Source organism: Phaethon aethereus (assembly GCF_964289735.1).
Source record: "Phaethon aethereus genome assembly, chromosome: 8".
Classification (NCBI taxonomy): Eukaryota; Metazoa; Chordata; class Aves; order Phaethontiformes; family Phaethontidae; genus Phaethon; species Phaethon aethereus.
The window spans coordinates 28,961,534-28,976,414 of record NC_138584.1 but is presented as its reverse complement, the minus strand read 5'-3'; the positions used below and the strand labels follow the sequence as shown (position 1 = coordinate 28,976,414).

Genomic DNA, 14,881 nt, shown 5'->3' with positions numbered 1-14,881 from the left:
GGACTCCACCTGCAGGAGTCCTCTGGGGAAAAGCAGTTTGTAGTTGAGAGGTTATCGCAAGGTGAAAACTATGGTGCAGGAGGTAATTGCTGGCAAGAGATCCCACCTTCCTTAATGCTCACCTCGCTTGCCTTTCCAGATCCTCTCCCACTGAGGTCATTTCCTCTTTGATCAGATCTTTGATCTGACCTTAAAAGGTCAGAAGATCTTTTACAATACTTAGTTACTGGGAGAATTGAAACGTCTGTATTTTAGCCTTCCCATTCTGAAAGCCGCAGGAGCCTCTTGGCTTCCCCACCAGTACAGTGAGTCACACTGAGGGTACAGCACAGCAGCTCACTGCAGTGGTGGAGAGGAGTCTTGGGAACATTGTTAGACACCCTGCAGAAGAACCCTGATGTTACCGTTCTTTTGGTGTTGGGTCAGAGAGAAACCAAAACCATTCCTTGTAGTGAAGATGCAGTAGCGTGCTGTTAATCCAGCCTGATTCTGCACAGCCGCTCCACCCTGGACCGCAGACCATGAGACAGTGTCAAGAATTCCCGGTTTTAGACATTTGTTTCCAAGTCTCTAATCTGATACTTGAGAGCTCAGCTCCTGTATGACTTACCTTCTCATTCCATGACCAAAGGCAGGATAGCCAGTGAAAAGGAGATGTAAACCATCTTGCAGTTTCAAATATTTGGGGGCAGGGGGACAATGACTTTCTGTGCTTTTATAACTTTTCTAAGATGTAAGAAGTTACTCTAAGAGCCAGACTAAGCTCTTAGAAATGCTGATGCAAACTAAGAATAACTCCATTTCAGTTCACTAAGTGCAACTGATATTCGTGCAGGGGCAACAGAGCAGAATCAGCCTGTGCGCTTATAGGAGCAACATTGAGTTATTTATGAAACTTCTGTGTGGAGTTTGCTGCCTTTCATTAGTGTTTTGAAAGATTTTGAGGCTGCCACTGACATTTAGTGAACATTTCCTTTGTATCTAAGGAGATCACTTGGCAAATTAGTACAGCTCCATGAATTCCTTTGATGAATCATAATTAGTTATACAGGTCCTAATTCTGCAATACATTTAAGCACATTTATTTGCGTGCTGAGTTCGACTCTCTTCAGCAGAGCACTGGAGATTATATTTCTAATGTCCATAAACCCCATGAATCGATGTTTTGCTGAATTGTGCAGTTATAGCAGGAAGCAGGTAGAAAAATAAAATGACAGTTCCCTATTCTGGAAATGCCTAACATCCAGATACAGGGAAATAAGAACAAGTTGTAGGAGAAAGCAGCAGATTGCAGCATGTATCCATAAGGGTTTCTGTGTCAAGCATGCTGCCACATGTGCACTTTCTTTCCATGGGGGTGCAGTGGTGCTACCTGGCATGCAGTTGGCTGAGGTCGAAGCCCATGCACATGTGCACAGCCCTCTGTGCGCCGTGTGTCTGTCCAGTGACAACCCTGTCTTTGCAGTGCCTACATAGACAAAGCGAGTGACACAGCTGAGCAGGTGATTTTGATAGACAGCCAGCTGAACTCTCCTGAAGGACTGGCAATAGACTGGGTTCATAAGAATATCTACTGGACGGATTCCGGAAACAAGACCATCTCAGTGGCCACTGCAGATGGGAGCCGGAGGAGGACACTTTTCAACAGTGACCTCAGTGAGCCAAGAGCCATTGCTGTTGATCCCACACGGAGGTAGGTGTAAAGACCACAAACACCCTCTTCGCCAACAGAGACATTCCAGTCTTCTTTCTCCCTCTTACAAACTTGTGAGCGGTTCTCATCTCATCAAGACTTCAGATGCCCTTTAGGATAGATAGAGCCATTGAACTTAAATGGGACTGCTGAGAAGGTTCAACCAACTCTTTGCAAGGCCACTGCTGTTAAAGAAAGTTCTGAAAATAACGGTCAGGTCATGTGTTGTTTGGGCCTGAGCTGGGCCAGGCACATAAGTTGTGCTGGGAAATTAAGTAGTCTGTCTGACATGTTTGTGGGCTACTTGGATAAGTGAAGTCCACATACCTAGCAGACACACCAGGGGATAGTTTGCATGGGGTTATTAAGGTGAGATTTTGCTTTCTAGTGCAAGTTTTGTGGCAGAATACCCTGTTGGACAGTATGTGGCCCCACTAGGTCCATATCAGAGTTAAACTGAAGTGGCTGAGGCGCCGCATAACAAGAACGCCTCCTACTCCAATTAGTAATGCAGATTTCTTATGCTAGAGTCCAATTTACAGTTTTCTTTGCATCTGTCTCTTTCAGGTTCATGTACTGGTCTGACTGGGGAGACAAAGCTAAGATCGAGAAAGCTGGCCTGAATGGTGTGGGGCGGCAAGTGCTGGTGGCTGACAACATTGAGTGGCCAAATGGCATCACACTTGGTAAGTGCCCAGGCTAGAGCTACAGCATCCACTGTGGCTGACATACATTTATTTTTATTGTTAAATAGGAAAACAAAATTGTAAATGTGCAAAGGCACCTGCACACAAAAATCCTGGAAATACTCTTGTCACTTCTGTCTCATCAACACGAGCTTTTTTATTTCAGTAGCAAGCATAGGCAGCAAGTCTTGCCACAGTCCGAACCTCATACTGCAGGAGCTTTGAGTTGCTCTTAGGTGTGCCTTAAGGCGAAGGGAAGTTTTTGGGGAGGATGCAGAGCTGCATCCAGAGCATGCAGGAAGCATCAGAGAGTCCTTGCTGCTAGCAACTCTGGACCTGGGCCTGTCTCAGAAGCAGTGTCAAGATCAGCCACTGGACTGATTAATGCACAGTACATCAAGGAAAGAGACTCCGCCTGCAGACCCCATTCCCCATCGATATGCCTGCGCAGCCGCTCTGGGTAGTGGTAGCGAGATGGAACCCATCTTGGCTCGTATCCTGCATCCTGCCGGCCCACGCAGGGCTGTGGTCGTTCTTGCTGCCACACCAAGCTGCAGGAGTGGAAAGGAGGTTTCCTGTGCTCATGGGGCAGCAGGGGACACCCTCCTCTGGAGTTGCAGCCATATATGCTTAATGCCATATGGATGTGAGGTTCTCTGCTTGGTTTTACATTTGAAAATTCTGGCCATGACAAGGATGTAGGAGAAAATGCTGCTACCAATTTTACTGGCATTCTTTAGTAATTAAGTTGACTAATTATTCTTTAGTAATTGTTATTCTTTAGTAATTAAGAAATACATTAATGATTTATTACAGAACTTGTTTTGTGTTGGCACTCATCCACTTGCATTCTGTTTATCTCATCCAAAGTGAGTGAATTTGCTCCAGGAAGAGAAATTCAGTGCTTAGCATTCTAAGTTACACTGGATCCTTCCCTCCCACTTTTACCTGCACCCTCCCCAAAAGCTGGCTGGTTGTGTTAGGAGTGTCCCCACCACCAGTGTTCCCCCAGCCTGCAACACAAGAAGGGTTTCTGGACCCAGGATTCTTCTTCACTAGAAATGTGTAAATCGCACAGCTCCTTCAGAGATGTGTTTCATTTGAATCACAGTTTTTGCTCTCCAACAAGAGACCAAGGACTAAATAGCCTTGAGATGAATGAAGCTTCTCCCTCAGGCACTGATGGAGTAACTCTGGGAAGCCCAAGCTGCTGCTGGCTTGCTCCTCCTGGTAACAAAAGATCCTCATTGTACAAAGCTGTCAGTCAGGCATTCCACACACACAGACACACACCCTCTCCAGAATGTTCCTCCTTTTTAATCTTATTTATAGGGTCTTATCCCAGCATATCTGGGCACTGATTCAAAATCGGATCTAGTGTTAAAAAAAAAAAAAAAAGGCCCAATAATAAAGAGATTAGTCATGCTCCCAGCAGGAAAAACATGCTGGGCAAGAGAAAAAGAGTTGCTGGAGTTGTGTATAATTTTGGTGCATTGTGTTTCATTTCTCAGATTTGCTGAATCAGCGTCTCTACTGGGTAGACTCCAAATTGCATTCACTGTCCTGCATTGATTTCAATGGCAGCAACAGAAAAGTTCTGATCTCTTCTGTTGACGATCTGAGCCATCCTTTTGGCTTAGCAGTGTTTGAGGTAAGAGTTGAAAACGGATGCAGAACAGACTAGAGACTGCAAGAAGTCTCAGAGCTCTTCTTGATTAAAAGCTCTGCCTTTTGCATAGCACAGAAAGCTCAGCGAGGGCGTTCGCTGCTATAGAAACAGATTAACCTGGTGTGGTTCAGTGGGGAAAATGGCTTTCTAAAGCCCTTAATCAGGAGCAATGCATTGTCTCATGCTTTTACCTAATATAGGACCAGTGCATCCGTGAGGGGCTGGTGGTGCCCAGCGTAAGACCTCCCACAGAATTGGAGAAGGGGTAAGGGGTTTTCCTTGATTTGAATTGAGACAACTGTCCATACAAAGGCTGAAACTATTAGCAAGGGAAGGGAGAAGCCACTTACTGTGATCAGCAGGTGGGACAACCATTCACTGAGTGACACTGCAAAATGTCTCTTGTCTTTTGAAAGCCAGACTTTGTGGGGAGCTGCATGGGCTCTGAGCAGCCTCTCAGCCCGCAGTGGAGCACTGTGCTGCTCTCAGCAGCTTTGTTTCACACCATCTTTGCATACCTGTGTTGCATTTTCTGGTGCCAACAGAACCCTCGGGGGAGGACGGCCCCATAAATTTTGCTGCATTGGCTAGTTGTTTCTGTTGTCTATCCCAGCACCTGCAGAAGTATCCTCAGAAACGTTTTCACCTGTCTCGGGAGTCTCAAGGCTTCAGCCCGGACTGTCTGTGCCAGCAAGACGCTGGCAGGGCTCCCCCTGCAGTCAACGTGCACCAGTGCATTGCTGAGGTTGGGGACTTCCCATTAAAATGGTGCTTGTTCACCTAGTTCTGAAAGGGCCAGGTAATTCTGTTTCAGGCTGAACTGCTCCAGTTATGACACAAAAACCCTGCTACACATCAAAGAAACTTTCCTGTTGCCAAAATTATAGCTCTGTCCTACAAAGACATAAGCCTCTTTTCACAAAGGCTTCTGACTCCTACTTGAGTATGTTCCACTGAAACTATGTTCCATTAGTCTTGTAGATTCAGTACTCTTGTACTATTCAGTGTCACACTGCAGCCTTACTAAAAGCAGTGCAGTAATTAATTAAATAGTACAGTTCAGACCCTCAAATGTCATTAGGAAAGAACTAAGACCTGCTGAGATCTGCAGAAATTCCTACATAAATGGGCATCCACATTTCTGCCATTAGTTTATACACAGTTACCCAGTGGCAGGGCCCACGCCCAACAGCTTCTTTGCAGTTTGTATCTCCTGCTTAAGATCTAAAGCATGTGTTCAGAACCGTGTTCCCCACCCTATCTCAGGAGTACTCCAGACGTATGGAAGACATAACTCCCTGCTTTGCCTGGGTGGAAGCAGAGAGGTAATCCAGCTCTTCCACTCTCCCTCCCCTGTTAGAGGATTGCCAGGTGTCACTAGCCTGGGGCAGTGAAGTCTCTCTGGTAGCTAAGCTGCTTTCTGTGACCATTTAAATGAATATGGGAAGAAAAGCTTCAACTTTGGCACCTCACTCTAGGTAAACTATAGCAGAGAAAGGTGTCTGGTTGGCTCCCTGTCAAGGCATGTGCCAGCCTCCTTTCTTTTCTCTTCATTTCACTTAACTAGGTTGGCTTTTGACTCAGCAAAACCCTCTTCCTTAAAACCCTTATTCCTCCTGTGCAATGAGCGTGATACCCAGGCATCTAACTTTGGGCACGGGTTTCCCCAAGACATTGCTGCTCTTGAGTTTTATTCTCATCAGCAGTGTTCAGAAGGATCTCTTGGGTTATTTAACCTCTGTACACCCTTCCTCATCTGAATGGCTGGTTAGACAAACAGACAACCCTTTTGCTTTTGAGAATTTGCCCTTGTTCTCCAGCAATGTGGCTTTCCTTACTGAAGTACGTGTGGTTTTTAGCAGGCAGCAGCATACATAGCTGACCAAGCAGCTAAATACTGTTTGATATCTGCAATTCCGGTGTACCTCCTTGACCAGTTATTTTGCATCTTCATCACAGTATGCCATGCAAGAAATATTAATAAAAAAGAGAAATAGATACTCATCTTCCAGGTGTGCTCTAGGCACCGTCCTCTTCATAGATACCTGTTTAATGCAAGTCTTGTATTAGAAAGGAGAAAAAAAATCAGCAGAGATAACAGAAGATTCTAGTATGGCCCTTTGGTTCTGCTCGTGATCCATCGCATCTTTTTTTTTTTTTTTAAAGGTTCAGAAACAGAATGGCTGCAACTTTTCTGTACTTAACCAAATTTCTGCTCTTTTATCTCAGTCTCATAGCTACTCAGCATTACTAAGCACTTTACAAGCAGGTAGGATTGCTATGCTTTTGAACATTAGAAAGGACAGTGTCCAAAAACGAAAAAAGCTGCAGATAGAAGTAGGATGAACTAAAAGTGCCCCAAGGTAGGAACACAGTGCACTAACTTTGTGACTACCGGAGTTTTATCCAATTTGAGTTGGATTTGAGCAGGGCTGGGTCAGAAATCGTATGTGTTTCCTGCAGGACAAAGTGTTCTGGACTGACCTGGAGAATGAAGCAATCTTCAGTGCAAACAGACTGAATGGCTTGGACATCTCCATTTTGGCAGAAAATCTCAATAATCCTCATGACATAGTGGTATTTCATGAATTAAAGCAGCCCAAAGGTAAGACACATCCTCAGGCTATCACGGCCCTAAATCAGGTTTATTTGAGCTAGTAAATGAAATGCTTCATGATGGTTCTTGATGAGAACAAAAGCACAGGTAATAATGTGAAATCAATTGCTAATGTTTGAAGTTCCTGCACAATTAATTTAGCAGCAGCATTTATTGAAAGGTCTGCAATTTGTTAATAGCTGTTTAATTAGCATGTTTGGTAACAGTGAGTTACTCTCGTTACTGTGATGCTTGCCATTCATTATATATTTGGGCAGTTTTTATAGTAGTGTGTAAGGTTTCACTCTACTCTGAACTGTAAAGATGCTTAAGCAGCCCAACTGAGGTAGGGAGTAGAAGAGTCTTCTTAAAGGACCTGGTATTTCTTTGCCAGGAACAAGAAATAATTAGAAAAATAACTTGTCTTTTCTTCCATCCTTGAACAGCTCCAGACTCCTGTGAGCTCAGCCCCCAACCAAATGGAGGCTGTGAGTATTTGTGTCTTCCTGCACCTCAGATCTCTCCCCATTCTCCCAAGTATACATGTGCCTGTCCTGACAATATGTGGCTGGGTTCCGACATGAAAAAATGCTACAAAGGTAAATACAGTCACATCACTGTTTTGCTATTCCAAGAAAATCATATTTACGGTGAATGTGTTTCCTGATGGTGGAACACAAACACTAGCTTTAACATTCCGCTACTTGCTGCCTTCTGAACACAGCATTATGGTGTCCTTTATTGAAAGCTTGTGTATTTTTGAAAGCACAACCAGAAAAAGATACAGCAGGAAGAGGAAAGAAGGGATAAGGCCCAGCACTAAAAGTGTGAATGGTCAATAAATCATTAAAATTTGCCACGTTATTGCCTTATAGATACTGGATCTGGAGAGGCCACAGTCACTGCTGGTAACATCCTGAAGAGACGAGTAGTTTCAGTGTAGTTTTCCCGTAATATGCAAATAGTTCCTGAGGTACTGAAAAACCTGCAAGTTTCTGAACTTCTTAACTACCTTCCATCCAGAATGCTTTATTAGTATTAATAAATTAAGCTTGACTTAAGGAAATCATTTCTGTAGCTTTAGGCAGAGAACTATCAATAGTCTATCTGGTAAATAGAATTGGAATCCGGTTTATGCTTCTAATCAGTAAACATAATCCTTCCCCAGCTTTGTATCACCGTTTGTGATTTGCTTTACTTACTTTAACCAAATTTCATTGTTGCTTTTCAGATCTTCCAACTGCTTCAACTACTGTACTGGTTTCTACAACCGCAGCATCCCAAACTGCTGGTACCACGACCATCGCAACTGTACTTGGCAGTGCCAATAACACCACTGAAGTCGTCCCCAAAGCTGTATCGGAAGCTACGATTACCACCCCAAGTTTTCATTTACATTCCACCACATCCATTCTGATAGATTCTGAGATGACCACGGGAAACAGCAACTTATCACAGCACTGTAAGAGAATGATATTCCTCTTTTCTTTTTCTATGTATATGGTATCACAAAAACTCAAGCACTGTTTGAGTGAGAGAGAGACCTGACCTAACATCTGAGTTACAAACAGGTCAGATGCAGGCGCATCCTGTTGTATAGCGGGAGACATTGGGTCCCCTCTCTGCAGACATCTGTGTTACGATGGCTGATGTGATTCTAGTTGCTTCGGACGTTGAGGAACTTACATCAGGTTTTCATCCAACAGACATGAAACAAACTCTAGAGATGAGGCCCTGAGAGTTCACACTAGTCCTTGCCTTGTGCCTAATGCTAGTTCATCCCAGCTTCAGTGCTGTTTGTAGTGCTGCATGCCATAATAAGGATAATGCTACAGGTGCTTCACCTGTTTTAATTGTTTAATTTTTAATGTGATGTAGCGCAAGCTGTGGGTCAAAAATGCCTCCTGTCCAGCTTTAGCCCTGCTGGACATTTGCACTTACTACTACAGCCCAAGACAAGCTGCTTCTGCTTTGCATGGCTGTTCTTTGCATATTAAGTGTGGCCTGATCCATGATATACATTGGAAGGTTTGCATTACATATGAGAAAAGTATCCCACTGGAGAGTACTAAGAGACTTTCCTCAAGTTCACCCTACATAATGAGTGTGTAATGAAACTCCAGCCAACCATCTCAGTGCTAACAGGTAATCCCTCTAGATCGTGCTGCCAAGGTAAAGCAGAAAAGCTGAACTGCTTTTAAAAAAAAAAAACCACCAAACAAACTCTAGTGCAGAGAGAAGACTTTATTCCTCAGGACTGTCATTCAAGATCTAGATTGCTCTAAAAACAGTAAAATACTTTCTTCCCCTAAATGTTTCACTGAGCAGAATAGGCAGTTCCCATTGCTCTAGAAAGCAAAATAAACTACCCCTGTTTGACTGGGGTGCCTGTTTGTAGGAATAGTGATGCAGCGCACTCTGTACTACATGTGGGAAAGCAGAATCCAATTTTTAAAATACATTCTTGTAAGTTCTTTTTGTGCAAATTTCTTCCCAATGCAGCAGTTAACATTTTAATAAGCCATGGAAGCAAGGTGCTTTAATTGTCCACATTTGAAATAGTCTGGCTTATTATTAAGTAAATAACTATGTAATAGAACAGCCTGCCACAGGGGAGTATTTAAAAGGATAAATGGTCTTTTAAATGCCATGAATTGTCTATCAAAAGACAAACTACAGTTAGTTCCTCCTCTCTCAGTTACTGATATTTTAGCAAAAATAAATTTTCTATGCTGATCCCTATTATAAGAGCTCAGATGAAACATTTTTAAGTATATAACTTGAAAAGTATATTATTTGTTTTAATTATTTTTCCCCATAATTGTGTTTTTCTCCAAGTAGAATATTGAGTTTTGGGGTCATTCTTGTATGCTGAGGCAGGCATATCACAGCAATGCAGTGATACATGTGTCTCATTAACTCCTTAGCTGTAAATAAAAACAAAAATAATTAAAAAGAAAAGCTGTGCAGATGGCTTTGAACTACATTATTTTTCTGACAGCTCAATAAATCATTAATTGTGTCAGTACCAGAAAGTGTTCTACTGTGGATTTTTAAGAGCACTATTCAGCATCCCCTAATCTATGCATGGAGTTTCCATTAAATGTCATGGTTTTTAAAACTGGCCTCCTTTTTTGTGCTTGAAAATTAGAGGCCGAAGTACAGTCACTTATTTCTGGTTAGAGCTTCTCTATCCGATCGTGCTGTACTCGGCTCTTTCCTTAACAAGCTGCGCGCTCCTGGTGTGTAGTTTGCAATCCTGCGAGGGCAGCAGCACTTTATGGCCAGGCTGTTTATCAGCTGAAGAAATAGCTCAGCCCAGCCCAGATTTGCGTGTGTATGTGTTTTATCTTCTCCATAATAATTTTATTACAAAACTTTTCATAAACTCGTTGATTACAAAAGCTTTCTGATGGGCAGAACAACATGGTTACTAACATAAAACAGTCTTTAGATACGGCTTTAAAACCAGCAATTAGTTAAATGATCAGAACAACTTCTATAATTACAGATGCAAATAATGACCAAGGCTTTGATTCAACTGTGACGGCGGCTGTTATTGGAATCGTCATTCCTGTCGGTGAGCTGATTTGATTTAACCTTTGAAGGAGATCATTCCAAAACACTAGTGTAAATACACTCTTCCAATTTTCAGGGTTGGGAGTGGGAAAGAGTACATGAACTGCAGAAATGGGGAAAAGTAGCCTGGCTTTGAGAAAATTGTACAAGGATGGATATCTACATGGGAACATCCCAGCAGATTCATGCCTGCTCACAGCCCTTTCTTTGCCCTTTCCTCAGTGGTCATTGGCTTGCTATGCATGGGGGGATACCTCATCTGGAGGAACTGGAAACGGAAGAATACTAAAAGCATGAATTTTGATAATCCAGTGTATAGGAAGACAACAGAGGAGGAAGATGAAGATGAAATCCACATTGGGCGGACTGCCCAAATTGGACATGTCTACCCAGCAGTAAGTATCTGAGGAAACTGCTGATGGAGAAGATTGATTTTGCTGACAGTTTAGATATAGAATTACCTCTAACCACTTACAGTGTTGGTTATTTGCCATATAATGACAAAAAACAGAACTTCTTTAATAATGATTGAATAGGCAGAAGCCTTCTAGGCAGCTCATGCAGTTGTCTTAGAATATACTGGTCTATATAGTAAGATATTCTGTTCAAATGGGGAACAATTGTCCCAATCAATATATGTAGTAAGCTGGCAAGTGTAAAGCTACCTATCTCAAAACCTCAATATGTGACAGCTGATTACTTATCCTCTGCTGGATTGCATTATATCCGTGCTTAGACTGCTACCAAATGTCTAAACTATCTTAAGTTTCTCTACAAACCAGGGAGAATATTTTCTCCATAATATAACAGTGTAAGGGAGGAGTGAATGAGGTTCTGTAAGAAATAAAGGAGATCTGCCTTGGCAAGATTAAGCTTTTCAAAGAGCAACCACTCATTTTGATAGTGAGTCTTGCGCATGCAGGAGAGAGCAGACCTGTTCTGCATGGCAGTTTGTCTGTTAAGGAGCCTCCTTCAAAGCAGCAGCTCTGGTGGGATGAAGCACTGGTAGTTAACAACTGCACAGAGATCTGTAAGTAATGGGTGAAGGCAATATAGCTGCTATAGGCGGGCACACAGGCAGTGCCCTATATTATCTCAGCATGCTGCTAAAGATCACACTGGAGAAGGTGTCATCCCCTACAAGGAACTTTTTCCAATACACAAGTGAAGTCAACCTTCCAACACCTCCTTAGTAACACTTGAGCAAGTGACCCCGTTTGAGGGGAAAAAAAACAGTGCATAAAATGGATTTGTCACCAATACAGTAGGGACAACAATGAGATTTTTAAGACAAAATACAAGTTAGCAACAGTGTCACAAGTCACAAATTTTTTCAAGCGTGTGGGTTTTTTTTTTCCCCTTCACAGCGTGTAGCATTAAGCTTAGAAGATGATGGGTTGCCATAAGGATGACGTTGCTGCTCCAGACACCACCGTGAACAAACCTGCTTTGGATCACAGAACCTGCTCCTTTTTGATCGTTATTTATGTTGCAGAAGGGTAACCACAAAGTTATAATGAACTGCAAACATCCAAAGGATGTGAGAGTTTTGTATGTATAATCTTTTATACACATTTTAACTTGTTGCACTACCCGTTTGTGATAGTGAATAAGCGACAGCTGAGCTACTAACTCAATGTACATAACCAGCCAGGCTGAAAGTTCAGTAGCTATTGCTTTATTTTAAGACTATATTTATAGATATTTTGTAAATATGTTGACTATGCTTTGTGGCTATCCATCAACATAAGTAAAACAAATTCTGTACAGGCTGTTTAGAAATATTTATTAACAAAATCTGGATTATAAGATCTGTTCTGTAAATATAGTAGAGGGGTGAGAGTATTTATTTTTTGTATGTTTGGCTTGCTGTGCATAGATCTGAGTATATATCTATCTAGACTAGATAGATATATAGGCATATAAATATATACATATATAAAAATATACATATATTTTAAAACTACTAGCCTATGTTTATGAAAATTAGCGATAATTGAATTTTTACAGGATGTTTGAGAAGTTTGCTTTAAAACCTAAGGACACTAAGTAAGAGCGCCGCACAGTAAGATAGCGGACAAGTGAAGCAGTCCCACAGCAAACAGAGCTCCTATTTTCCAAACTGGCTCGCAAGGGTTGCTTCTACATTTTCCCATCTATCCAGAAAGCTTCCTCTGCAGTGCTTTTAACTGAGGAGCTATTGCTTGCAGCATTTCAGTCAGGAGAAACTCCTACGGCACCCAGTTTCTTTGTGTTGTATTGTTGCTTTTACCAGCTTGGTACAAAGTTGATTCAAGTTTTTTGTTTGTTTCTAAATGTAAATCTAAATGCTTTTCCCCACCACCAATCTCGCACTTCTCAAATTAGCTTAGAATTAGTAGAAACAAAGATTTAGCCATATACTTCCATACACCCAAAGTGAGCACTCTTACCTGGCTCATGAGGGAAAACACACCACCACAGTAAGAAAAGTTAATTCCTTCCCTCCTTGCCGTTTTCCCCTACTCCTACTGATAAAGAGTCCAAATTTAGGAGATGCTGTGGGGCAGTGTCTTAATTCAGTGTATGTAGAATTCAGTGAGGTGCAGCAATTATCTTCCAACTTACTGCCAGAGGAACCACCTGCACCATGGTAGGTCTCCCATAGAGCACGAGGCAAGGAAGTTAAAGGCAGTTCACAGCCATATCAGCATGTTTGGCTGGGTTATCCTGCACCTTGCAGAAAAAACACTGGTTTTTCTTATCTCATTCTGTAAGATTCCCAGGGAATTCACTTACCTTAATGGACTAGTACCTCCCTGTACCAAAGCCTAGAGAAATCATCCTAGTCTAGTAGAAGACAGTCAGCCTGGAAAGGTTTGGGGTTTTTTCCTTTTGTTTTTCTTTCTGTTAGAATAAATCCACAGTGTAATGTGCACTGGAAGTTGATTCTTGACTTAGAAAAGGAAGAAGGTATCTAAAGACCTAGTATGCATTACAGACATAATGCATACTCTCAAAATACTTACTGGCTTGTGTAATAATCAAGCATCCTTCTATTCAAATTTTAGATTTTAAGGCAGTGAAAAATTAATTGAGATTTCCAATGACTGTTTTAAGGTATGAAGCTCTGTTTCTACAAATCCATGCACTGTGTGCATGAAAAACACTGAGAAAAGGCTGTATGTGGTAACACTGTAACTAACAGATGAATGTAAATATATTTGAAAGTTCTACAGTTTTGATACTTTTTTAAAAACACACACAAACAAACCTGTATAAACCATGTATAAAAGGCTGCAGTTTTTTCAAACCATTGTAAATGAACTCAATGTGCAGTGCTGATTTCAACCTTCCCAGATTTGTAACTACTGAGAAGTCAAACACCAAATTTGGTTTTTTAAGAAATTAATTATTTTACATAACAGTTCAGATTGTTAGGATGATATTTAACATTGTAATCATTTCTGATCTCTGTCTTGTCATATTGAAGTTCTGTTAGAGTAAGTCCTTGCTTGGTGCCTTTTGTGTTTCAGTTGTTGTGTCCCGGACAAAAGGACCAGGGAGGGGCGGGGGAGGGACCTGCTCTGTGTAACACTCGCTGTACTTAATCAATAAGGATTACTGAAAACCAAATGAACGCGTTTGTAAAACAGTGCACTGTTTCTATAGAAAGATTAAATTTTTTTATCTGGGATTACTGAATTAATTACTTTGTACTGCCAGAAGTGCTGTCCCAGACCTGGGACTGTATCATATTTTGGTCTGAGTTTTCCTTAACTCTTAATTGTCCAAACCCAAAATGGGACTTGGGAACACTGTTGTATAATTCAGCTGTTTGTTTAGCTGCAGCTTTGCCATAGCACCACTGAAAACCGTTCATATTCTACATGTAAATGAACAGACCATTTTGTTCTGAATCGCCTTTCCCTGACACTTTGGTTTTAGTCATCTTCAAATCACATGGAAGATGGTACTGGGTTCATTATTTCCTTGAGATGAACAGTTACCTCAGTGATGTAACTGGAGTGAGTAAAGCATCCAGTGGTCCACACACACTAGTTCTTACCTGCTGTCCAGAAGGTGTTGTCTCGAAAGTGAATGGGCGTACACAACAAAGCTGGTGTAGTTCTTAACCCAAACTATTACATGTTAGACTATTCAACCACTAGTTGCAAACTACCCAATTTCTTCATACAGCCTTTAGTAACATATATCTACAGAAGCTGAAAAATTTGTTACAGTTACAGGCAAATATGCATCCTCTTGCCATCCTGAAAAAAAGACAAATACTGCTGTTCTTGAACTTACAACAGGCAGTCTTAATTTTTTTTTTAAGTACAATCAGTTTCATCTACGGAAATAAAGCCAAAATGAGATCCATTGCACAAGAAGTACAATGATAGCTTTAGTTGGAGACACAAGTCTCCAGTGCTTTCAATGCTTGAAAGATTTCTCTCCTTGCTATCGCTGTATGGCCCCTTTGATCTGTGTGTGGGAAATCTACTGCATAACTTAACTTAAAATTCAAGTTATGAGCCAGGGGGATGACGTAGTCATAAATACCAATATCCATTGATAGTACCTCTTCAAAACCAAGACAACCAGATGAATGACCATTCTCTTCCCCACCCCAGGTCATTTGCAGGATCGCCTCAAAGAACCATTAGACATCAGAG

The 14,881-nt window shown here is 41.7% G+C and overlaps 1 protein-coding gene across 1 annotated transcript in view; it reads left to right on the top strand.

The window, feature by feature from the left end:
- Positions 1-11,629, top strand: part of LRP8 (LDL receptor related protein 8) — a gene marked incomplete at its 3' end in the record, with an annotated part of 193,161 nt that extends 181,532 nt beyond the window's left edge. Inside the window, exons 11-19 of the mRNA XM_082002685.1 lie at positions 1,466-1,693; positions 2,261-2,379; positions 3,891-4,030; positions 6,512-6,653; positions 7,091-7,243; positions 7,876-8,106; positions 10,156-10,224; positions 10,446-10,618; positions 11,591-11,629. Coding sequence (XP_081858811.1) covers positions 1,466-1,693; positions 2,261-2,379; positions 3,891-4,030; positions 6,512-6,653; positions 7,091-7,243; positions 7,876-8,106; positions 10,156-10,224; positions 10,446-10,618; positions 11,591-11,629 — 1,294 coding nt within the window. The remainder of the gene's footprint in view (positions 1-1,465; positions 1,694-2,260; positions 2,380-3,890; positions 4,031-6,511; positions 6,654-7,090; positions 7,244-7,875; positions 8,107-10,155; positions 10,225-10,445; positions 10,619-11,590) is intronic.
- Between the last annotated feature and the right edge of the window lie 3,252 nt (positions 11,630-14,881).